At 41.8% G+C, this 24,574-nt stretch overlaps 2 protein-coding genes across 3 annotated transcripts in view; both read right to left on the minus strand.

Moving 5' to 3' along the window:
- Positions 1 to 12,120, minus strand: part of LOC144596501 (calnexin-like) — a 38,126-nt gene extending 26,006 nt beyond the window's left edge. Inside the window, exons 1-4 of one of the 2 annotated variants that reach the window (XM_078404854.1) lie at positions 12,024 to 12,120; positions 2,520 to 2,682; positions 1,151 to 1,224; positions 746 to 804 (exon numbers count right to left, since the gene is read on the minus strand). In XM_078404854.1, coding sequence (XP_078260980.1) covers positions 746 to 804; positions 1,151 to 1,224; positions 2,520 to 2,669 — 283 coding nt within the window. In that variant the 5' untranslated portion in view covers positions 2,670 to 2,682; positions 12,024 to 12,120. Of the gene's footprint in view, positions 1 to 745; positions 805 to 1,150; positions 1,225 to 2,519; positions 2,683 to 11,757; positions 11,883 to 12,023 lie in introns of those variants that run through there. The other variant, XM_078404865.1, reaches the window with a different exon arrangement.
- Positions 12,121 to 18,072: 5,952 nt separating this feature from the next.
- LOC144600399 (alpha-1,3-mannosyl-glycoprotein 4-beta-N-acetylglucosaminyltransferase B-like) overlaps positions 18,073 to 24,574 on the minus strand; it is a 126,517-nt gene continuing 120,015 nt past the window's right edge. The window contains exons 14-15 of the mRNA XM_078411988.1: positions 23,910 to 24,022; positions 18,073 to 18,683 (exon numbers count right to left, since the gene is read on the minus strand). Of these exons, the coding sequence (XP_078268114.1) occupies positions 18,660 to 18,683; positions 23,910 to 24,022 (137 nt within the window). The 3' untranslated portion in view covers positions 18,073 to 18,659. The remainder of the gene's footprint in view (positions 18,684 to 23,909; positions 24,023 to 24,574) is intronic.

A 24,574-nucleotide genomic window follows, 5' to 3' on the forward strand; every position in this document is an offset into this window, starting at 1 on the left:
AACCACATGTGATTTTTTTTCTATTACAAATCTCAAATTGTGGAGTACAGAGGCAAATAAATAAATGATGGGTCTTTGTCCCAAACATTATGGAGGGTACTGTATATACCGGGGCTACTTTTGCATTGAATGCAGTCCTGCTAAACAAAAGGCTCTGTATAATGAATATGTAATTAAATCTTGAGATCAGAATTACAGAATGTGAGCTCTCACTAATTGGGAGGCAAATTAATAGAAATTGGATGGCCAATGCAAGCAACTAAAGCCTAGTTAGTTAGCAATGCTGATCTGAACTCATGACGGGCCAAGAGTAAATATACAACAGAGTGCACCTTCATTCTGAGCCTTGTGCTGTGAAGCAAATGTGCAATATAGAAACGGTAAAAAGTTGATAAAGTGCTTACACTCCAAGTCAATATAACCACTCTTTGGCTGAGCTACTGTATCTGTGGTGTGAATTCCAAGGAGCTTCCAAGACTTATAGATTATACATACTTCTCTTCCTCACAAGTTCAACAAAATTCAGTTCAATGCTTTTAATGCAGATTGTTCATGGCTCCCAGTTTTTGATAGGTGAAACTTCATTGCAGCAATGCTATGAAAGGTTGCTCACCACTTTTCCAAACACCAAATCAATTTGTACAAAACAATCTAAAGCTGCAGAACAAGGAACTTTGTAAATATTTATCAACTTTCAAAATATAGTTATAATTATGTTACTTTATTTACCCTGAATGATACCTACCATCATATTTTGCGATATCTTCATCTGCATCATCTTTCATGGTGGTGGAGACAACCCATCTGTAAAAGAGAGGAACACAAGTTATCTTGCATTTCTCTGATATCATCAGTATATTAGTACAGCTATGAGAAATGCTAATAATGATGCATTAATTTATGTGTAGGGAGGAACTGCTGATGCTGGTTTAAAGACACAAAAACCTGGACTAATTCAGCGAGTCAGGCAGCATCTCCGGAGAAAAGGAATAGATGACGTTTCAAGTTGAGAACCTTCTTCAAGACCCAAAACATCACCCATTCCTTTTCTCCAGAGATGCTGCCTGACCCACTGAGTTAGTTCAGCTTTTTGTGTCTGTTGTTAATGTATTAATTTAGTTACCAATAAGTACAGTGGAAAAACTCTTACCCATCCAAATATCCTTGATCAAATGTGTCAGCAAAGTATACCTCTTCACTAGGCACCGGTGTCTTGTAGGATACCTGAAATTTCATTAATATGAGCCAGAAGTAAAAAATATTATATAACACAGAAAAAATATTTTTGCTGGAATATTGTTCTTCTAGATTTACATTTGGCCCCTTTTCAAATGTTACAAATTTGAAAATAGAGGTTATTTAAAATATATATTTTAAAAAACTCCCACCACATTAAATTATTCTTGCACTATTTGAATCTTAAACAGCCAATTCAGGTACAGATAATATTGATTTTTTGTTGTGAACATGCAGGTCCATTTATGGTCCAGAAAGCTAGTTGACCCTCACCTAGAATAATGAAGATAGGACAAAAACTCTTCATTAGATGTGTACTCAACCTCTCTCCACAGTAAAATGTATAATATCATAGAGATCAGGTATCATCTTCAAGCGGGGGCTTCAATATCGGGAGCCCCGACCGCCCCGACGTGGCAACTCCAACAGCCTGACCGCGGGACAAGACGGCAGGGAAGAGAAAAAGACATTCTGGCCTTCCATCACAGTGAGGAGGGACTGGAGGAGACTCACTGTGATGGATGTTTCTTTTTGTTTGGTGTTAGTTGTGATTGTATGTGTTATTGCATTTTTATTGATTAATCTTATTGGTCTTATTGTTCAACTGCGGGTAATGTTTCATTTCACTACACATTTATGTGTATGTGACAAATAAACGACTATTGACTATTGATGGTCTGGGATATTACCCTTAGAATGGAATTGACTTTTGGTTTTGGATAACACTGCATATATGGTCATATTTCACTGAACAAGATCAACTGTGACATGCCCAAAATGCAAATTATTTCCACTGCTCAGCTCTTATCAACTCCAATGATAAGCAGAAACATGATGCATGATGTGCAACACAAAAATACATGGCAATGTACAAAAATACTGACCATAAAACTAATTTTCAGTTGTCTGGAAACTAAGAAGGGCTGAGATTTCAACTTAAAAAATATATTTGTTATTTAAAAACCATTTACTTTTCTTAGTTACAAATAAGAGTTGTGTTTGCTAAGAGTTGTCAGTTTTGGCTGAAACACAATATCTAGCATGTGTGGACACGATAAAAAAAACGAAGTTACAAATACAAACAACATGAAAACAGATCCAATTTTTCTTCACTGAACCATTAAGTCATTTTGGATAAATTACTCAAAGTTAACTAGTGTAGGAAAATAACTGCAGATGCTGGTACAAATCGAAGGTATCACAAAATGCTGGAGTAACTCAGGCAGCATCTAGGAGAGAGGGAATGGGTGACGTTTCGGGTCGAGACCCTTCTTAACTGTCACCTGAACTGTTGATTTACTCCCAGTATTTGTTTCTTCCACCTCCAAGGCATCTGCGTCTGGTTCTTCATCATCATCGTCATCATTTTGAGCCTGGACTGCGGCTATTATGATCAAAAATCCCAGAAAAATATGATCCCACTTCAGCCTCATTTTGGTCCCTTGCCTGCAACGAAGATACAGAATTATTGAGAATCAGTTATTTTTCAACTTTTAAATTGCAACAATTTGCTTCCTTTCCCTTCAAAATCACCAACTCTTGTTAGCATTCTCTGGGTCATTATTCGTATTCACGTCAGAGCAGAAAAAAACAATGTATAATAAAATGTCACAATATAAAAAGCCTAACCATATTCAGTGTTCAACTAACTCCTGCTCACATGTCTGGTGCCAGGTCACTGCAGGAGCAATCCAAATAAACATGATAGAATGTGGAGCATCTTCTAGTCAGGATATGTGTCTTATTACACAAATGAATGCCAAATTAGTGGAATGTATTTCTCAAAATGTAAAACATGCCAAGATGCCTCAGAAGTGCATCAAAGTTTGCTTGACACAAAATTGATTATAGCTAGAGTAGATAGCAAGAAATTTCCTGCATGACATAGGTGTTTAAATCCAGAGGGCATAGGTTTATGTGAGAAATAAAAGGATTAGAGGTAGCACAGGAATTATTTTTGTTTGACCTTGAGGATGGCTGAAGTCTGGAATTCACTGCCTGAGGAGGTGGAGGACTCAGGTTAATGCAGAACATTTGAAGCACCACCTAAATCACAAAGGCATAGTAAGCTAAGGATGAAGTTCTGGCAAAAGCATATATTATAGGCAAGTACTTAATGTAGACATAGTGGCAGCCAATATTATCAAGGACTACCTATACCAGTCTTCTCGCATCTCCCCTCTGGCAAAATCTTGATAACACATACCATCGGATTCAAGAATAGCTTCTTCTCCCATTATCAGACTCTTCAACTTCGCTTATGCAAAGAATGAATTTCCAATCTTGCAATCTACCCCATTGCAGCTCTTGTACTTAAAAAAAAAATCTGTACTTTCCCTGCAGCTGCAACACTATATTTTATTCATTTTCTCTTTTGCACAACCATTATATTTGTGTGGTATGACCTGCTTGGATAGCACGCAAAATAAGGTTTTTCACCATATCTTAGTACACATGACAATAATAAACCAAAATGAAGCATTCACTTGAAAACAAAAGCTAAATTATCATTTCAAGATGGCACATATTATGCAATAACAGAAAATTGCTGGCCCTTGTCTTTTAATTGTGGGGAAATTTAGGACATTCTTTTTGAAAAAAACCCACTTGTGCAGGAGGTCCTCAACTATCACGTCACTTATTACTGCAAGATCACAAAGATGACTGACTTTGCACAGGTTCATTCATTCTGATGGTGAAGAATAGCCAAGAGAAAAAGATGCAAGCTTCAGGTAAGATACAACCTTTACATTTATTTTTTTCAATATCAATATATTTTATGTTTTAATTCTTTTAAAAATGTTTAATTGTCGATAGTTTTTTTAAATGTTTGTGCACATCTGATATTTACAGACAATCTCTTCCATACATTGTTTTGCCTTGGGTTGTAGTTGACCAACCTTCCATGGAATATGCAGAATCCAAAACAAAACAAATGCTTCAAAGTGGTACCAAATTTCAAGGGTCATGCAATCAATGAAAAAGATTGAATTTAATAAACTTTTGCCTTTTTAAATGAAGTGCTGCAATACATACTTCCCAAGCTCGGTGTAGAAAATAATGTGTTTTCAAGAATGTCCTTAAATACAATTCAAGAATATGGTGAAGTTTAAACAGGGCTACAATTCATTTCATAATCAAAAGGTACTATGGGCCAAGAATTTTAATCTTAAGATTATAGCACAAGAAAAGATCACGTTTATCCATGCCATGCAAATTTAGACTAATGCAGCCTGGGTTCCAAATTGTTTCGGGAGACAACTGCAAATGCATGAAAATTTAAGTGATATGCAAATGTCTTTCCCAATCACACAAGCACTTAAAAGTTGCAGTACAAAATCTACCCACATAAGAAGCCTTGCGACATGTATAAATGCTCTAACAAAAACAGAATGATACTTCTAATGGGAATTGCAAAGTGTTATGTATTTTTTAAGAAGTTAGATGTATATTCTAATTAAGGTCTACTGAAACAAAATGAATAAAACCATTTTGTGGCAGCTCTTACAATAACAAGAAGTTGAAGACAGAATGAAAAATGTTTGCCTACTTCCTCAAGATTCAATGTTATGGACATCATTGGCTAGTGTCCACTAAAGGAGAGGACATCTCTGGATGCAAATCTTTCCCAGTTAGCGAACGTTCATTTAACAACGTTATACTGCAATTTTTTAAATTAAAGTTCATTGATTAATAAAGTTTTAATTTTCAACCATGAAGAGTGAGGAATGCATTTTACATCCTTTATACAATCTCAAAGATATTAATCATCAAAAGCATCTTGTGCCAGGTAGTATTTGAAGATTTGTTGTAATCCAATCCAAAAATCATGGTATCTTGAAACCAAAAATGAAATTAGCCATCCTTCCCAGTAAAGGAAAGCCATAACATGAGATGAAGTTGGGCATTGTGAAAAGGAAGGAAAGCAGAGCGAAAATATCATTCACTGTCTGGGAACGTAGCATAGTGGACTCTACTTTGGCAACCTGCGCAAAAAACAAAGCAGCAAGGAAAATGGCATAAATATCAGTGACTGTCGGTTCTGGAGTAACATGAGGGGTAGAGATACAATAATCGAGAAGATACCAATCGCAAGAAGCGGGGATCAAATTACCAGCATTGTCCCCCTCCTTCAGCATCATTTAAAAGGCATAAATCACATGACAGGATCTTAAGCAGCAGAATGATGGGCAAAAGGCATGAACTATCTATTGCCAATGGATAAAAGCAGCCAACTGACATTTATTGTAAGGCACATATTCACAAATATTATGCAATATAATTGCAATAATCTACTATCTGATAATTCTAAAAAAAAGTGGTTCCGCATCTGGCTGACTTGGCAAAGTTTCCTACACTCTTCATCCACTTCCTGGGGCCCAGCTCCCACAATCCTCTTTCCCACACCAGGTCCCCATCCAACTTCACTAGAAATGTATTCTACTATTTACCATCTATAAAAGTGACAATTATATGTTGGAGCAGTAATATAATAATATCCATTAGTCTCAAATATCCACTCGTCCAGCACAATCAAAACCCCCAAGTGTGCCACATTAACAGAGTTTTACTGTAGCGTTCCATTTGCTTAAGATGGCTGGAAAGGCTGCTGATTCAGATAATGCTGCTTCCCAATGATATCCTGAAGGGTTGCAGATTATATGCATCAGAACAAGATTTTATTTTTGACAAGATAAAATGTAATTAGAAAAGATGACTAGATCTTACTTTCATGTCTTGGACGAAGATGTTCTACCCCAGAATTCAAAGCAGTCAAGGACTGTTTAACCGTTGCCCCTGTGGGAAAGGTTTATGGCGATTTCAAGTTTAAACTATGCCTCATTGATCACACAAAAAAGGCTTATCAAAAGGTAGATCTAACACAAGCAAATTACAGCCGATTGGCCAAGGTGACACTTCGACATTAGAGGCTTATTATGTGTCATATAATGCATCAAGGTATTAGAGAAAATATGAAAGATGATTCACTATCATTCACTGCTGCATAGAAATAAACCATGAATAAAACCATAATATAGCAGTCACGGGATGAAGTGAAGCAGTTGTGGATGACACAGTTTGTCGGAGATTACGGCATGAAGCAGTGAATTACTTCAAATGCTTCCCTCATGTTGTCAGCATTAAGAAAGGTTAATTCAGAGACAAGGGCCCTGAACTTGAATAAAGGAGACATTGAAGGTATGAGATGGGAATTGACTAGAAATAGACTGGCAAATTATACTTAAAGGGTTAAGTGGAGATGCAATGGCGAAGATTTAAAGACTGCATGGATGAACTCCAGAAATTGTTCATCCCTGTCTGACGAAAACATAAAACTGGGAAGGCGGATCAACCGTGGCTGACAAGGGAAGTTAAGGGTAGTGTTAAAGCCAAGGAAGAGGCATATAAATTGGCCAGAAGAAGCGGCAAACCAGAGGACTGGGAGAAATTTAGAACTCAGAGGATAACAAAGGCGGCACGGTGGCGCAACGGTAGAGTTGCTGCTTTACAGCGAATGCAGCGCCGGAGACTCAGGTTCGATCCTGACTACGGGTGCTGTACTGTAAGGAGTTTGTACGTTCTCCCCGTGACCTGCGTGGGTTTTCTCCGAGATCTTCGGTTTCCTCCCACACTCCAAAGACGTACAGGTATGTAGGTTAATTGACTGGGTAAATGTAAAAATTGTCCCTAGTGTGTGTAGGATAGTGTTAATGTGCAGGGATCGCTGGGCGGTGCGGACTTGGTGGGCCGAAAAGACCTGTTTAAGCGCTGTATCTGAAATATGAAATATGAAAAAAAAAAGGGTTAATTAAGAAGGGGAAAAAAAGAGCATGAAAGAAAGCTTGCGGGGAATATAAAAACTGACTGTAAAAGTTTCTTTAGGTATGCACAAAGGAATAGATTAGTGAAGACGAATGTCAGAGACAGGTGAATTTATATTGGGAAACAATGAAATGGCAGAACAGTTAATTGAGTACTTTGTTTCTGTCTTCACTAAGGAAGACACAAACAATCTCCTGAAACACTAGGGGACCGAGGATCTAGTGGGAGGGAGGAACTGAAGGGAATCCACATTAGTCAGAAAATGGTGTTAGGTAAACTGTTGGGACTGAAGGCAGATAAATCTCCACGGCCTGATGGTCTGTATCCCAGAGTAACAGGTGCTTTTCAGAATGGTAGGCAGTGACTAGTGGGGTGCCGCAAGGCTCGTTGTTGGGACCCCAGTTGTTTACAATATATATATTAACGATTTAGATGAGGGAATTAAATGTAACATCTCTAAGTTTGCGGATGACACAGAGCCGAGTGGCAGTGTGAGCTGCGAGGAGGATGCTATGAGGATGCAGGGTGACTAGGATAGGTTGGGTGAGTGGGCAGAAGCAAGGCAGATGCAGTATAATGTGGGTAAATTTGAGGTTATCCACTTTGGTGGCAAGAACAATGGGGCAGATTATTATCTGAATGGTGTCAGATTAGAAGGGGAAGTGCAACGAGACCTGGGTGGGCTTGTACACCAGTCACTGAAAGTAAGCATGCAGATACAGCAGGCTGTGAAGAAAGCCAATGGTATGTTAGCCTTTATTGCGAGAGGATTTGAGTTTAGGAGCAAGGAGGTCCTACTGCAGTTGTACAGGACCCTAGTGAGACCACACCGGGAGTATTGTGTGCAATTTTGGTCTCCTAATTTGAGGAAGGACATTATTGTTATTGAGGGAGTGCAACATAGGTTCACCAGGTTGATTCCCGGGATGGCGGGACTGACGCATGAAGAAAGAATGGGTCGACTGGGCTTGTATTCGCTGGGATTTAGAAGGATGCAAGGGGATCTTTTAGAAACATAAAATTCTTAGAGCATTGGACAGGGTAGATGCAGAAAAATGTTCCCGATGTTGGGGGAGTCCAGAACCAAGGGTTACAGTTTAAGATTAAGGGGTAGGCCATTTAGGACTGAGATGAGGAAAAACTTTTTCACCCAGACAGTTGCGAATCTGTGGAATTCTGTGCCACAGAAGGCAGTGGAGGCCAATTCACTGGATATTTTCAAGAGAGATTTAGATTTAGCACTTAGGGCTAAGGAAATCAAGGGATACGGGGAAAAAGCCGGAACGGGTTACTGATTTTGGATGATCAGCCATAATCATATTGAATGGCCGAATGGCCTACTCCTGCACCTATTTTCTGTTTCTAAAAACATAGTTTCCCTGGTAAGTTACATTGGCACTGCTGGTGTCCACATGAAAGGAATCAAGGTGGTTTTTGTGTCATGCACCAAGGAACCTGCAACTGAAGATATTTAAGAGCCAAGGAGCAGCATGAGCTAAGCCAGAATTTAAGTCTTGTCACTTCAAGAAATCTTACTGAAAAAGGTTGAAGGATTTATTTTCTAACTTAGAAGAGGATTTTGCAATTTGCAAAGATAATGATCTGAAATGAAATATAATAAATATTATCCGCATATTTCATCGAATCATTTTTAAAAACTGGCTGTATGAAAAAAGCAGCCAAAAGACAAAGTTTTCTATCGATTCTTCCCTTAAACCATTAATATTTGCCTCCACGAAACAAGTGTCCACCATCCTCCTACACCTGCTCCAGAAGTCTCAACACACGATTAACCCACCTGTCTTCTCTACCATTATTACCTTAAACATAGATTATCTGTTAATCTTGTATAACACCTTCATATGAAAAGAGATGTTTTTGGTCTCTATGCCCTCTGAAAGATTTTACATAATTAAAATCAACATTAGTTGATTGCTTTCCCCCCCCCCCCCCCCACAGTTCGTTATAGGTTTTAGCACTAGGTACCAGGCTGAACCAAAGGCAACATTAGAATGCTACCCCCTGCTTTATGAATTTTTGAATAACAAATAATTTTTTGATGCAGATTTAAAGCCCTAGATATCTTCACATCAAATTTAATGTAGCTCAGATGGCAGCACTGCTTAATATTTAAAACAGAGGTCCTTGCTGTTTAACATGCAAATTCTTGATATTCTAATGCCTCAACACAGCCAGACATCATAGAAGGCTTGAGGTGTTAAGAACTTCTTCAGGAAGCTCTCGATCATCTTGTATTGCTAAATCAAATTTAAAGTCAATGATGGGAAGCGTGGTAATCTTCTCAACAAAACTGCAGATCAAAGTTTCAACTGGACATCCCAGTGGGATTAGAAATAGGAAAGGCATTATACAGTGTTTGGCGTTAGCTGGTTAAACTATGGGAACGGTCAGGTGCTTACTTGTGATCTCGGTCCACAAATCTTGTTCATATCCTCCTTTAATTCAATTCAATAATTGGGTACTGATCCAAGTGGTCATTTCTCTCTCGAATAGCAATGCTGACATGGAAAAATATACCAACATGCTGACACATGTCCAATTAGCAGCAGCCAAATAGCACATTGGGAATGAGAAAGGTCTTGGTGAAGCAGTAGGGTTTCAACAATTATTTGAGAAGTTCAGGGGTAAATCCCACTGTTCAGGACACAGAAAGCCAAGGTTGCAGCTAGAATGGTGAAGCAAAAAGGGTGGCACACTGCCACAGTAGTAAAACTGCTGCCTTATAGCTCCAGAAATCTGGATTCAATCCTGACTACAAGTGCTGCCTGTGTGAAGTTCGCATGTTTTCCCTGTAACCGCGTGGTTTTTTCCAGGAGCTCCGGTTTCCTCCCACTTTCTAGACATGCAGGTTAATTGGCTTCTGTAAATTACTCCCAGTGTACACAACTAGTGTATGGGTGATTGATGGTCAACATAGGACTGGTCAGCCAAAGGGCCTGTTTCCATACTATCTCTAAACTAGAAAAGTATGCAATGGAGCAAATCCATGTAAAATTGTAGGTCTCAAGATTACAAGAAATGCAGAGGGATAATGCCAAGAAAAGGCAAAGTCATGCAGCAATTTAAACATAGATTTTAAAAATCTGTAGGTGCTAGAAATTTGAAATAGAAAAAAAACATGTAGGAAACATTCAGGTCTGGCTGCATTTGCAGAAAGAAACAGATTTAATGTTTCATGCCTAAAAAGCTTTCCCGGAACATGGAATTTTTAAGTTGCAGAGAAAATGAAGAGATGGAAAGAACAAAGGGAATATCTCTGGAAAGCTGGGACAAAATGGATCAGCATTGACATTTGATGTAGATGTGTCTTTGTTAGTGTTGTGTGTTGCTAATAGCAGGACTAAAAGGATGGAAGATGTTGCAACTCTTATTAAGAGGACTGGCATTACATTAACAATGATAGAACACTAATAGAGTCAAATACATAGGTCCAAGGAAAAGATTTAAATTGACGTGGAAAACTCAATGTTTGGGGTGTGCATGGGCACTGTATTTGGTAAATAGAAATTATCCCACATGACATTTTAAGTGGCTTTGTCCAACAAAAAAAAGGCAACTACATTTCAGTTATCTTTAACTTTTTAAAAACTTGACTTGTTGAAATAACTGCATAAAATGTTCAAAAACAGGTACTTCAATTTTGTTAGTGCATTATAAAAAATCTAACAGATGGATTAAAAATGTCATTTGAATTTTTGAATTCAAGAACAAAATTCATCAAATATCAATTAAACTAATTGCAATAGCTGTCACATTAGAAACTCACAAAGTTTACATTTAGTGCGATTAGTTATTTAGAAATCACACAAAACCAGAAACAAAATACTGCAAATATGAAATAAAAACCAAAAATGGTAGTAACACCCAGCAAGCAAACTCTGGAAAGATTAACAGAATTAACATTTCAAATTAAAGACTCACCAAAACTGTAAATCTGAAGCAGATGTAAAAAATGCTGCAAATACCAAACAGGTTAAGGAGCATTTGAGTATCACCAAACCACCATAAAAAATAACCTTTTCCCTCAGCAACAGCTGAAAATGTCCAATCTTCTCCATTTAAAAGTGATAATTAAATAACTAAATTATGTAGGGTAAACAATTGAAGAAAATACCTCAATATAATGTCCTGGATTTACTTTGTTTTGTTAACTTAAAATGTTCCAATCTGTTCTCCATTTTAACTGGTAGGCAAAGGATAAATGTCACTTCACTTCCATTTATCACCAACCAGGTGGACCACAAAATCTGACCAATTATATTTACCTCATTTTCAAGCTATGGTTTCATCTTTAATAAACCCAGTTTTGTTTATATTTAAAAAATAAAAAATGTTTGCAGAAAGCCACATCGGCCTGAAAAATGTAATACAGTGTAGCATTGGTCCATTTTGTCCCATCTTTCCAAGGGAAGGCCCTCCTTTGATAATACCCTCCTGAATCGCAAGAAGAGGCCACACATTTTTATCTTTATGAAACATTGAGCGACATTTACAATCTTTATCTTTCCCTTATTCACACCCATTTCACACACCATCATCCCTCTTATGCATTACCCCAAAATATACAACCCGCAATAACGGGCCTGCAATAAATATTTAACCTGCTCGACCAGTTTTATCATTTAAAAACTAATTACTAACGCCTGACTGGTAAGATTATAAGAAAATAAAGCTCACAATCAATAACTAAAGCTCTGCTGACCATCGGGGGACTTTAATTTGCGGCGCACAGACCGGTGTTGCAATGAATGGAAATGGAGTATCTGGACTGCGGAGCTGCTGCGAGCCCTGCAGAAAATCTCCAGCAAAAGCAGCCGGAGAGAGATCATTTACCTCCAGATGCCTCAACAGCGTCTAACCTGCAATACTTACACAATCTGCCCGTGCGATCTTTATTTTTATTAATGATTGCTATTATTTTCCGCCCGCCGCCAATGACTTACCCAATCCCCGAAACCGCTCGCCTCCTGTTCTCATGGATAACCGCCAGACCCCGCTGCGCATGCGCGCCTCACGCTGAGGCGGACGTCAGATTCAAACTGCAACGGGGGGAAGAGAGGGGGCGGGGCGAAGAATGGGGCGGGCAACGGGGGCGGGGCTGAGATAATGGCGCGGGGCAACGGGGCGGGGTTTGGATGGGTGGGGCTGAGCCGGAGAGGGCGGGGTTTGGATGGGAGGGGCTGGGTGATGGGGGCAGGGCAACAGGGGCGGGGCTGGGTGATGGGGTGGGGCTTGGAGGAGCGGGGCTGGGACGATGGGGCGGGGCAACGGGGGTGGGATGATGGGGCGGGGCGGAGGGCGGGGCTCGGATGATGGGGCGGGGCATGGCGGGGCTGGGATGATGGGGCGCGGCGGGGCTTGGAAATAAAGGGGCGGGGCAACATGGGCGGGACGGAGTCGAGGGGGCGGGCTAACGTGGGCGGGGCGGAGGCGGGGCAACGTGAGCGGGGCGGAGCCGGAGGGGGCGGGGTAACATGGACGGGGCGGGGTCGAGGGGGCGGGGTACCTGGGCGGGGCGGGGCGAGGCAACATGGGCGGGGCGGGTCGAGGGGGGCGGGGAACATGGGCGGGGCGGGGTCGAGGTAACATGGGCGGGGCGGGGCAACATGGGCGGGGCGGGGCCGGAGGGGGCGGGGCTGAGAGGAGAGCGGCGCGGCCGGTTGTGTCCAGTCGGCTGGCGGAAAATGTGCAACCATGTCGATGGTGGAGGAGGCTCCGACACCTGCAGGTGAAGAGAAAGTAATCAAGCAGCACCGGGAGTGGGCATTGAGATGGGAAGAGGGGAGGATGAATAAAGGGGCTGAGAGAGAGGGCACATTGAAGGGGTGGGTACAGGAGGAGTGTCAGGTAAAGCAAAGTGCAGGTGAGGAGAAATATAAATGGCCTTCACTTGTTTGTGAAGGCCATTTATAACAACCACATGTGGAGGGAGGAGCTTCAGATGCTGGTTTAAACCGAAGATAGACACAAAATACTGGAGTAACTCAACGGGACAGTATTTATATTGGAGTAATACTGGAGTAACTCAATGCATCACCCATTCCTTCTCTCCAAAGATGCCGCCTGTCCCGCTGAGTTACTCCAGCATTTTGTTTAACAACCACATCATGGTCTAAGTTGTGAAAGAAGATAGAAAAGTCAAAGAATACAATAATTAAATACTGTGTTGCTTGCTAAACATTTGTCCCACTGCTTGAGTCACTTGTCAACCATCACATGCAAAGAGAGCCATAACCACTCTATTTGAGAGCCATAACCACCAATTCCAGTTGAGACTTAAAGGGAGTCTTGGCATTGCAGAATCAAGGGTCCAAGGCAATAAATATAAAAGACAACTAAAAGATCAGTGGGTACAGGTGGGTGTCATAGAGTGGGTAGCAACATAGAAACTGAAAATAGATGCACGAGTAGGCCATTCGGCCCTTCGAGCTAGCACCGTCATTCAATACGATCATGGCTGATCAAAATCAGTACCCTGTTTCTGCTTTTTCCCCATATCCATTGATTCCCTTAGCCCTAAGAGCTAAATTTAATTTTTGAAAACGTCCAGTGAATTGGCCTCCACTGTCTTCTATGGCAGAGAATTCTGCAGATTCACAACTCCTTGGTGAAAACGTTTTTCCTCGTCTCAGTTCTAAATTGCCTACCCCTTATTCTTAAACTGTGACCCCTGGTTCTTTTTCTCCAGAGACACTGAATTACTCCAGCTTTCTGTGCCGATCTTTGGTGTAAACCAGCATCTGCAGTTCTTCCTACACATGAATTTGATTTGCTGGTTAGATTTTTTTGTATCCCCAACAAGCTCACCCTACCCTGTTTTCCAGATGGCCTCCAGGAGTGATGAAGGCAGTGTGTAGCATTACCTAAAGCCTACAGTCTCGGACTAGAGGTCATAGCCTCAGAATTAAAGGCCTTTCGTTTAGGAAAGAGATGAGGAATTCCTTTAGTGGTGAATCTGTGGAAATCTTTGCCACAGAAGGCTGTAGAAGCCAGGTCAATGGATATTTTTAAGGCAAAGATAGATTCTTGATTAGTATGGGTGTCAGGGGTTATGAGGAGAAGGCAGGAGAATGGGGTTCGGAGGAAGAGATAAATCAGTCATGATTGAATGGTGGAGTAGACGATGGGCTGAATGGCTTCATTCTGCTCCTATCACTTCTGACCTAAATAAACCTCTGGAATTATTTGTCTATATTAGAATTGGCCTGTTTTGATGGAGGTTTTTTATCTCTCATATTGTCTGTGTTTCTTCCTTCGTTGGTGTGGTCTGACCTACTGGGCATTTCCTGCAACTCTGTATTTGGCATCTGTTGCTTTCTCCATATTCTCTTTCTCTCTAACTGGCCTAATCAACCAATCAACCAGATAAATTCATCAATTTGCGAATCGTCCTTAAATACAGGAGAGGTGCCGGAAGACTGGAGACTGGCAAATGTTGTGCCTCTTTTCAAGAAGGGCTGCAGGGAAAATGCTGCAAACTATAGGCCCGTGAGCTTAACATCTGTAGTTGGTAAGTTACTGGAGAGTATTCTGAGGGATAGGTTATACAGGCATTTGGATGAGCAAGGGCTGTTTAGGGATAGTCAGCATGGTTTTGTACGTGGGAGGTCATGTCTCACAAATCTGATTGATTTTTTTGAAGACATTACCAAAAAGGTTGATGAGGGCAGAGCTGTAGATGTTGTATACATGGACTTCAGTAAGGCATTCGACAAGGTTCCGCATGGTAGGCTGCTCTGGAAGGTTAGATCGCATGGGATCCAAGGAGAGATAGCTGAATGGATAGCAAATTGGCTCCATGGAAGGAAGCAGAGGGTGAAGGTGGAAGGTTGCTTCTCGGACTGGAGGCCTGTAACTAGTGGTGTGCCTCAGGGTTGGGTGATGGGCCCGTTACTGTTTGTCATCTAGTACATCAATGAGTTGGATGAGAACATACTGGGCAAGATTAGCAAGTTTGCTGATGATACAAAAATTAGTGGTTTTGCAGATATTGGTTGTGAAAGATTGCAGCAGGATCTGGATCGATTGGCTAGGTGGGCGGAGGAATGGTTGATGGAATTTAATCCAGAAAAGTGTGAGGTGTTGCACTTTGGGATGTCGAACAAGGACAGGAACTGCACAGTAAATGTTAGGCTTCTGGGTAGTGTTGTAGAGCAGAGGGATCGAGGAGTACAGGTGCATGGTTCCTTGTAGGTCGAGTCACATGTAGATAAGGTGGTCAAAAAGGCTTTTGCCATTTTGGCCTTCATCAAAGAGTATTGAGTATAGAAGTTGGGAGGTCATTTTGCAGTTGTATGAAACGTTGGTGAAACCGCATTTAGAATATTGTGTTCAGGTCTGGGCACTGTTATAGGAGGATGATGGGAAAACTTATAGAGGTATACAAAATCATCAAAGGAATAGATTGGGTAGATGCACAGTCTTTTGCCCAGAGTAGGGGAATCGAGGACCAGAGGACATAGGTTCAAGGTGAAGGGGAAAAGATTTAATAGGAATCCGAGGGGTAACTTTTTCACACAAAGGGTGGTGGGTGTATGGAACAAGCTGCCAGAGGAGATAGTTGAGGCTGGGACTATCCCATCATTTAAGAAACAGTTAGACAGGTACATGGATAGGACAGGTTTGGAGGGATATGGACCAAGCGCAGGCAAGTGGGACTAGTGTAGCTGGGACAGTGTTAGCCGGTGTGGGCTAGTTGGGCTGAAGAGCCTGTTTCCACATTGTATCACTCTATGACTCTATGACTTTAACAGCTTATCCCACACCCACCCTAGCATTAATTACCTCATCAGATTTAGTTTAGTTTAGAGATACAGTGCGGAAACAGGCCCTTTGGCCCACCGAGACCGCACCGACCAGTGACCCCGTATATTAACATTATCCTACATAAACTAGGGACAATTTTACTTCCATACAAAACCAATTTAAGAAAGGTCTCGACCCGAAATGTCACCCATTCCTTCTCTCCAGAGATGCTGCCTGTCCGGCTGAGTTACTCCAGCATTTTGTGTCTGCCTTCGATTTAAACCAGCATCTGCAGTTCTTTCCTACCTACAAACCTGTACATCTTTGGAGTGTGGGTGGAAACCGAAGATCTCGGAGAAAACCCATGCGATCACAGGGAGAATATAATACTAGAAATATTTCATATTTCTGGTATCTGGAGTTTTTTTTAATAGTTTTTCATCCTTAAGGCAATGCTTTTGAAGGGGAGTAGAACCTCCACCATGGAAATTCCCAACGCTAGTAGCACCTAAAAAAAATCCTTAAACGCAGAACTCGTATTATTAATCTTTGTACTTTTGACCTAATACTGGGAAATTATCCGGTTCCAGTAAATCCTTTGATAAAGTGCATGCATGTGAACACAGGATGAAGTGCAGGCTCTGCTGTGATGTTTTCAGAGAGAACAAAAATGACTTCTTAGAGCTGGAGGCTTAAATGACTGCAGATGCTGAAAATCTTGAGCAAAGTACAAACTGCTGGAGGAACTAGAGGTTCACATAGCTTCTGTGGAGGGAAATGGACAGATAACCTTCCAGCCCCCGGGCCTTCTTCAGACTGGAGTCTCCACAGATGCTGCCTGACCTGCTGAGTTCCTCCAGCAGTTTATAGAAACAAGGAACTGCATATGCTGGTTAATACATAAAAGGAAACAAAGTGCTGGAGTAACTCAGCAGGTAATGCAGCAACTCTGGAGTGTCAAAATGTAGAAACACACAATGGCAGATGCTGGTTCGACCCGAAAATTCACCAATCCATGTTCTCCAGAGATGCTCCCTGACCTGCTGAGTTACTCCAACACTTTGCGGTCTCCAACAGTTGCTCTGTGCCTCTGAGTTACAGATTATGCTGACCCAGGAAGAATAGGATCCCAGATTATTTGTTGCATGTGTTCAAGCAAAATCAGTATCCTGAATCCTAAATCAATACTTGTATTGAAAACATGCAGAATTATGCATGTGCTTCATGTGACAAGAATAAACAAACTTTAACACAATTTTATTTAACATTTTTTATGAATAGTCCATTTGACATTTTATCTACCAACCACAAAACTCTAAGAAAACTGTTTTAAAGTGATATCCACCTCCATTGAGGTTATAAAATGTGCACTTTTTAAAAAGATGTAAACAGATAAACACGCAATTCACCCTTATGGCCTTGATTCCCTCAGTTATAGTGTTGTAATTTTTGACAATTCGTTGGCAGACTTACCGTCAAAGATTGATAAGAGTGAAGCTCTTTATCTCTCAATTTTTTTTTTAAAAGCACAAAATACCCTCTCACCTTATAGAATGCAATTGCCCAGAACAATTATCTAATCCAGAGACACGGGGAATTGCAGATGCTGAAATCTTGAACAAAAAAACAAAGTACTGCAAGAATACAGCAGGAATGGCAGGTGTTAGTAGAGGGAATGGATATGCAATATTTCAAGTTGAGACCCTTCTTCAGACAGATTGTAGAAGGCGAGAAAAAGCTGGAAGAGAGAGGTGGGGGCAGGAAAGCCTGGCAAGTGATAGGTAGATACAAGTGGGGGTTGCTGGAGTAAGTGACAAATGCCAAAGATGAAAATAAGTCATATGGGTATCAATTAAGGAGAGAAGGGGAATCAAATATAAAGCCAGAGGGAGAGACTTAAGGGGAAAGAGAGGAAAATAGGGGATGCATAGGGGATAGGAAATGAGTGTACATAGGAGAGGAAAGGATCAAGATTATTGGGAGACAGTGGAAGAAACCCCCCCCCCTCTTTCCACTCCCCCCATCTCCTTCCTCATACATCTCTCCCTCTAGCTTTACATTTCACCCCTTTCCTTATCTGACACCCTTTTGTCACCTTTTCACCTCTAGCCTTTATAACTTACTCCACCCACCTGCCAATCAAATTCTGCCCCCTCTCATCTGTATCTGCCCATCACTTGCGAGGCTTTGTCCAGCCCCATCTCTCTTTTCCAACTTGCTCCCCCCCCCTCCCTCCCTCCCTCTCATTACAATCAATCTGACGAAGGGCCAGGATCCAAAATGTCACCTGTCTCTTCCCTCCACTGCCTGACCCACTGAGTCCGTTAAGCACTTCATGATGTAGAAGGAACATTATGGCAGTAATGACACGGAAAGTATAAAAGAACCACCTCCACCCCCTCCATAAAAGAAGTAATATATGATTGGGAGAAATAACAATCAGAATGATTCATTATAATTTAATGTTCAGTTATTTATGTTAATGCTAATTACAAAGTAACCTATTGGTTTTCTGAAATATGACAATTTCAATTAAAAGGACATTTTTAATTCACTCTTGTCGTGTTTGGTGAAATATAATAACATGGCAACAACATGGTTTAATAAATAAACAAAATTATTTTGGTCAAAGACAATTTCAAAAATTTGCATAGCTTGAGCATCCCACAGAATTTTTAGTGCGTAAGCTGTCGTCTCACTGGTTGATTTTTCACTCGATTGCTCTTTTTATATCATCACACTAGATGGCGCAGTTGTTGAAGAAATCATCGCAGGCAAACCTCAAAAGCACAAGAAATGGCTGCAGTTTTGATGGGGACCATAATTCCCTTTGCTTATGCGGTTGCGTCAATGAATATCTGATTAAAAAAATGCAGAATATAAACCAAAGGCTTTAAGTATATTTTGTAAACTTCATGGGACAGCATTATATACTAGAACATAGAAGAGACTGTCATATGAGGAAAGATTGAAAAGACTAAGCTTGCATTCACTGAAGTTTAGAAGGATGAGAGGAGATCTTATAGAGACATATAATAATTATAAAAGGACTGTTCAAGCTAGATGCAGGAAAAATGTTCCCAATGTTGGGGGGAGTCCAGAACCAGGGGCGACAGTCTTAGAATAAAGGGGAGGCCATTTAAAACTGAGGTGAGAAGGAACTTTTTCACCCAGAGAGTTGTGAATTTGTGGAATTCTCTGCCACAGAGGGCAGTGGAGGCCAAATCACTGGATGAATTTAAGAGAGAGTTAGATAGAGCTCTGAAGGGCTAGTGGAATCAAGGGATATGGGGAGAAGTTGGGCACAGGTTACTGATTGTGGATGATCAGCCATGATCACAATGAATGGCGGTGCTGGCTCGAAGGGCCGACTGGCCTCCTCCTGCACCTATTTTCTATGTCTATGTCTAGTAGAGTATAGGAACAGGCCTTTTGTACTATTATGTGCCAACTATGATTCCGAATTAAACTAACCATCTGCCTGCACCTGATCCATCTCCTTCCATTTTCGGCATATTCATGTGCCTCTCTAAATGCCTCTTAAACATTATTGTGTTGCTTCCCCACCCTTCCCGGTAGCACATTCTTGGCACCCACCACTCTGTGTATGACTCTGTGACTCATGAGTTATGGATATATTTGTCTGGGAGCTGGTACAATTCACAATCTGATATTGGATTGTAAAGGAACCCAGCTCGAGCATCCTGCATTGAAACAGCCAATCTAGTTCTGCAGACACAGTGGCGCACTGGTAGAGTTGCGGCCTTACAGCGCCAGAGACCCGGGTTCCATCCTGACTACTTGCTTGTCTGCATGGTGTTTGCACGTTCTCCCCGTGACCTGCCTGGGTTTTATCCGGGATCTCTGGTTTCCTCCCATACTCCAAAGACGTACAGGTTTGTAGGTTAATTGGCTTGGTAAAATTGTAAATTGTAGGGTAGCGTAAGTGTGCGAGGATCGCTGGTTGGCGCAGACCCGGTGGGCCAAAGGGTCTGTTTCCGCACTGTATCTCTAAACGAAAGCTAAGACAGGGAGGTATGAGTATTCAGCAGGTGTTGGAGGCTATTAGGAAGCTATCCCTTGCTTGTGAGTCTGCATCATTCAGTGATTTCAGTACTCATTGCATGCCTTGATTTGTATTCAATTTAGTTTAGAGATACATGTGGCCCTAAGTCCACGCTGACCGTCTAGTTCCATGTTATCCCACTTCCACATCCTACACTGGCACTAACGATGGCTGCCATGGTGTACTGCTCCTTGCTGTTTTGTCTGTTTGATCGTTCGTGTCGTCTGTGAAAATCCCACAAATAGCACTTCATGAGAGAGGCACTCATTAACATCAGATATTCGGTACCTCCAAACATTGTTCCGGATTTCTCTCACTCACTGGATTATTTGGACATACTTGTCGGCGGGGCTGTGGCTGTGTTCAAGGTCTTGAGACGGAGGAGGACTCGGGGAAGCGCTCTGGAGCATTCATCCTATTCCGGCGACGTGGATTACGCAAAAGGCTCCCGAGTATATTCCTTACAAATCTACGTTCTCTCAACAAAGTGGATGAACTGAAACTCCTGTGCCAAACAAACAAGGACTTCTTTCGAGCCGCTGCCCTGTGCTTCACCGAGACCTGGCTGTGTGAGTTGACTTCGGACAATGTGCTGCAACTGGCTGGCTTTCAACTACACAAAGCGGACCGCGAAGTGGAGGTAGCGGGGAAATCGAGGCGGTGGAATATGCTTCTATACTAACCAGGGCTGGTGCAGCGACATCACGGTACTGTCTAACTTCTGTTCTCCTAATCTGGAATATTTTTTTATAAATTGCAAACCCTTTTATTCTGAAGGAATTTACCTCTTTTATTTTCGCTGGAGTTTACATCCCCCCCCCCAAGCCTGCGTACGTGAGGCGCAAACGCAACTCGCTGACCAGGTTTTGAGGGTAGAGAGTGACTTCCCAGACTCCATGGTCATTGTTTTGGGTGACGTTAACAAGGCTAACCTCAGCGAGAGCTTCCAAAATACAGACATCACTTTACTTGCCCCACCAGAGGGGAGAGAACACTCGATCATTGTTATACTTCAATCAAGAATGCATATCGTTCTGTTCCCCGTGTGGCTCTGGGACTCTCTGATCATTGCTTAGTTCACTTTATTCCGACCTACAGGCAGAAACTAAAATCTAAAGCCTGTGGTCAGAACAATGAAAAAGTGGACAAGTGAGAGCATTGAAAACCTATAGTCCTGCTTTTGACTGCACTGATTGGAATGTGTTCAGGGAAGCAACCATAAGCCTCGATGAGTATACAGACACTGTGACATCATATATGTCAGCTTTTGTGAGGACAGTTGCATTCCCACTAAGACTGGTTCTGGATCAACAATGACAAGCCCTGGTCAAGCTGAGAACAGGAATCAGAGCTACCAGGGAAAGGTATTCTGAGAAGTTGAGGAGCAACTTCTCAGCTAATTACTCATCTCCAGTGTGGAAAAGCTTGGAAGAAATCACCAGCCACAAGAGGAAAATAATCCTTGGACAATCGTCAGCTGGCCAACGACCTGAACGAGTTCTACTGCAGGTTCGAGAAACAGAAACATAACCCCGGTACCCCCTAACCCCCCCCCCCCCCCCCCTCCCCACTTACCATTTCACACCTACTCATAGCTTGACTCCAGTCTGCAAAGACTGGACCCTTCCCCACCCACCCCTCCCCAAACACCACTTCACACCCACTTACAGCCTGATTCCAGTCTGCAAAGACTGGGCCCTCGTCCACTACCCACCACCTCCTTGCTGCCCAACATCAGTCTGGCCACTTCTCCATCACTAACACTAGAAATTGAGGAGGTGGAGAAGCTATTCAGGAGACAGAAAAGCTGGAAATCAGACCGGACAAATGTTTCCCACTCTCCCCTCAAGTTCTATGCCAAACAACTGGCAGCAGTCTTCACAGACATTTTCAACCAGTCCCAGCAAACCTGCACTGTCCCTGCCTGCTTCAAAGTCTCCACTATTGTTCCTGTACCCAAAAAGCCAAGGATTACCGGTCTTAATGACTACAGGCCTATCGCACTGACCTCTGTAATCATGAAGACCCTTGAAAGATGTGCTGGCCCTCCTGAAAAATATCACAAACCTCCTGCTGGACCCCCTGCAGTTTGCATACCGGGCCAATAGATCAGTGGATGACGCAGTCAACATAGGCCTGCACTTCATCCTCCAACACCTAGACTGCCAGGGGACCTATGTAAGGATTTTGCTTGTGGATTTTAGCTCTGCATTCAACATCCAGAGCTACTACACACCAAACTCTCCCAGTTGACTGTGCCTGAACCCCTTCACCCCTGTACCTGGATCACCAACTTCCTGCCAGACAGGAAGCAGCATGTGACGCTGGGAAAGCACATCTCGGACCCGCTGACCCTCAGCATAGGAGCACCGCAAGGCTGCGTACTCTCTCCTCTCCTCTACTCTCTCTACACCAACTACTGCACTTCCACAGACTCCTCTGCCAAGCTTCTCAAGTTTGCAGATGACACAACCCTGATTGGACTGATCCAGGATGGGGCGGAATCTGTCTACAGACAGGAAGTGACACAGCTGACGTCCTGGTGCCATCGCAACAACCTGGAGCTCAATCCCCTTAAGACAGTGGAATTGATTGTAATAATACATTTTATTTATATAGCGCTTTTCATATACTCAAATTCCACACATGCAGCACTCATATGGGATTGAACCCGTGTCTCTGGCACTGGGGGTCAGCAGCTCTACCACTGCATCACGTTGACATTAGATTCCCCTCTATGTCCACTAAATTCCCACTTCGACATTCTTCATCAAAATAATCATATACATTCTCAATTGTCAACAAATTCTCCACTTTTGTATTGTTTAAGGCAAGTTTAGCTTTATAAATGTCTATTCATTGAATTATTGTTTTTAGATCTCCCACAATGTACAATAGCGGAAACCTTTGAGGTGGCTAGGCCTTTGAGGGTTGAAGCAACTGTTCATTATCTTTCAGGAAAAGCTTGTGAAGGAAGTTTGCATGGCAACGTGATATCCAATCCAGTTTTCACATAAAGTGAGGATTAACACTACCTCGTCCTATGGGCCTGGAACTTGTCATTTTTTAGGCCTCATTACATTGAGATCCTTAATTGCCCAATTAAGTATTACAATGGAAGAGCTTTCACATTAATGACCCTGAAGAAAATAATCTGAGAGATTGCCTGGAATCAAATTGTTTTCTTTGACATTATCAGCAACAACACTGAATTGATCACCTGGTCCAGAAATAAACTATAGTGCCTGGAGTTGTGCAAGAATCTGCAAGGAAATGTAGACACAGGAACTGCAAGTGCTGGTTTACAAAAAACCCCACAAAGTGCTGGAGTATTTCAGTGAGTGAGGCAGTATCTCTGGGAGATATGGATAGGTGACATTAAGGGTCAGAACCCTTCTTCAGACTACTTGTAGTGGAGAGTAAGCTAGAAAAGAGGTAGGCATGGGACAAAGTCTGGCAAGCGATAGGCAAGTGCTTTGTCTCACCCGCACCCGATTGTTGGACCCGATTGCTGATCCAGGGACCATAGTCATAAATCAGCCCAACTTGCCCACACCGACCAACATGTTCTATCTACAATAGTCTCGCCTAACTGCATTTGTCCCATATCCCTCTAAACCTGACCTATCCATATCTAGATGTTTATTAACCTGACCTATCCATGTCTAGATGTTTCTTAAATATTGCGATAGTACCTGCCTCAACTACCTTCTCTGGTAGCTTGTTGCACACACCCACCACCCTTTGTGAGAAAAAGTTACCCCTTGGGTTCCTATTAAATCTTTCTCCCCTCATCTTAAACCCATGACCTCCGGTTCTCGAATCTCCGGGCAAGAGATTCTGCGTCTACCAGATGTATTCCTCTCATGATTTTGTGGCCAAATCCTTCCCCCTCAGTGATGATGTAAATCCTTATTGTTAATGAAACAAAGTCTTGGCTGATTTATGTGAGCAATACATTATCAACTGCATGAGACCAGTGGCAAATGAGAACGATGTATCCTTTTTGACATATTACCTCATTCAGTAAAACCCAAAATGGGGAGTCTGTAACAATGAATAATCGAAAAGCTTCAATTTTTCCAATCAATCCATCGACTTCACCTTCTGCAATTCCATTCCTAAATGCATCTTAAAACATAAAATGAAACAAGATCACAATTTACATAAAGATATTAATAGTTTTAAATACCTACCGGACGGTCACTGAGTAGAATTTTTATATTAATTGCCTTAAAGGAATATAGAGATGATAATACTGGGAGATTCTAGATCAACAGCAGAATATGTCTGTTTCATCAGAAAGAAAATGATGAAAATCACAATAAATGCATTGAATAGAATGTTGGAGGAAACGGAGAGGCAGCATTAGTTCAGAACTCATTCCTCAACATCTTAATTTTGACAATATCAGCAACAGCATTGAATGAATCACCTGTTCCAGAAGTAAGCTATTTGTAGTGCCTGGAGTGGAGCATGGACATGAATGGAAAGCACAGTAAGGTCAATTGTGTTGCCTCTTAATGGCGTGACATTGGTGTTTGAAGACTAGTTGTACTGAAGGTAAGGAAAATTCAGACCTGAAGTTTGTGCTTGATCTTTAAGAGTCAAAAGTCGAGTTTAAATGTCAAACTCAATGGCTAATCCAAGGACCAGTGATGAAGTTACTAAAACAAAGTCAGT

This window comes from Rhinoraja longicauda, chromosome 1 (genome assembly GCF_053455715.1).
Source record: "Rhinoraja longicauda isolate Sanriku21f chromosome 1, sRhiLon1.1, whole genome shotgun sequence".
NCBI classification, from domain to species: Eukaryota; Metazoa; Chordata; class Chondrichthyes; order Rajiformes; family Arhynchobatidae; genus Rhinoraja; species Rhinoraja longicauda.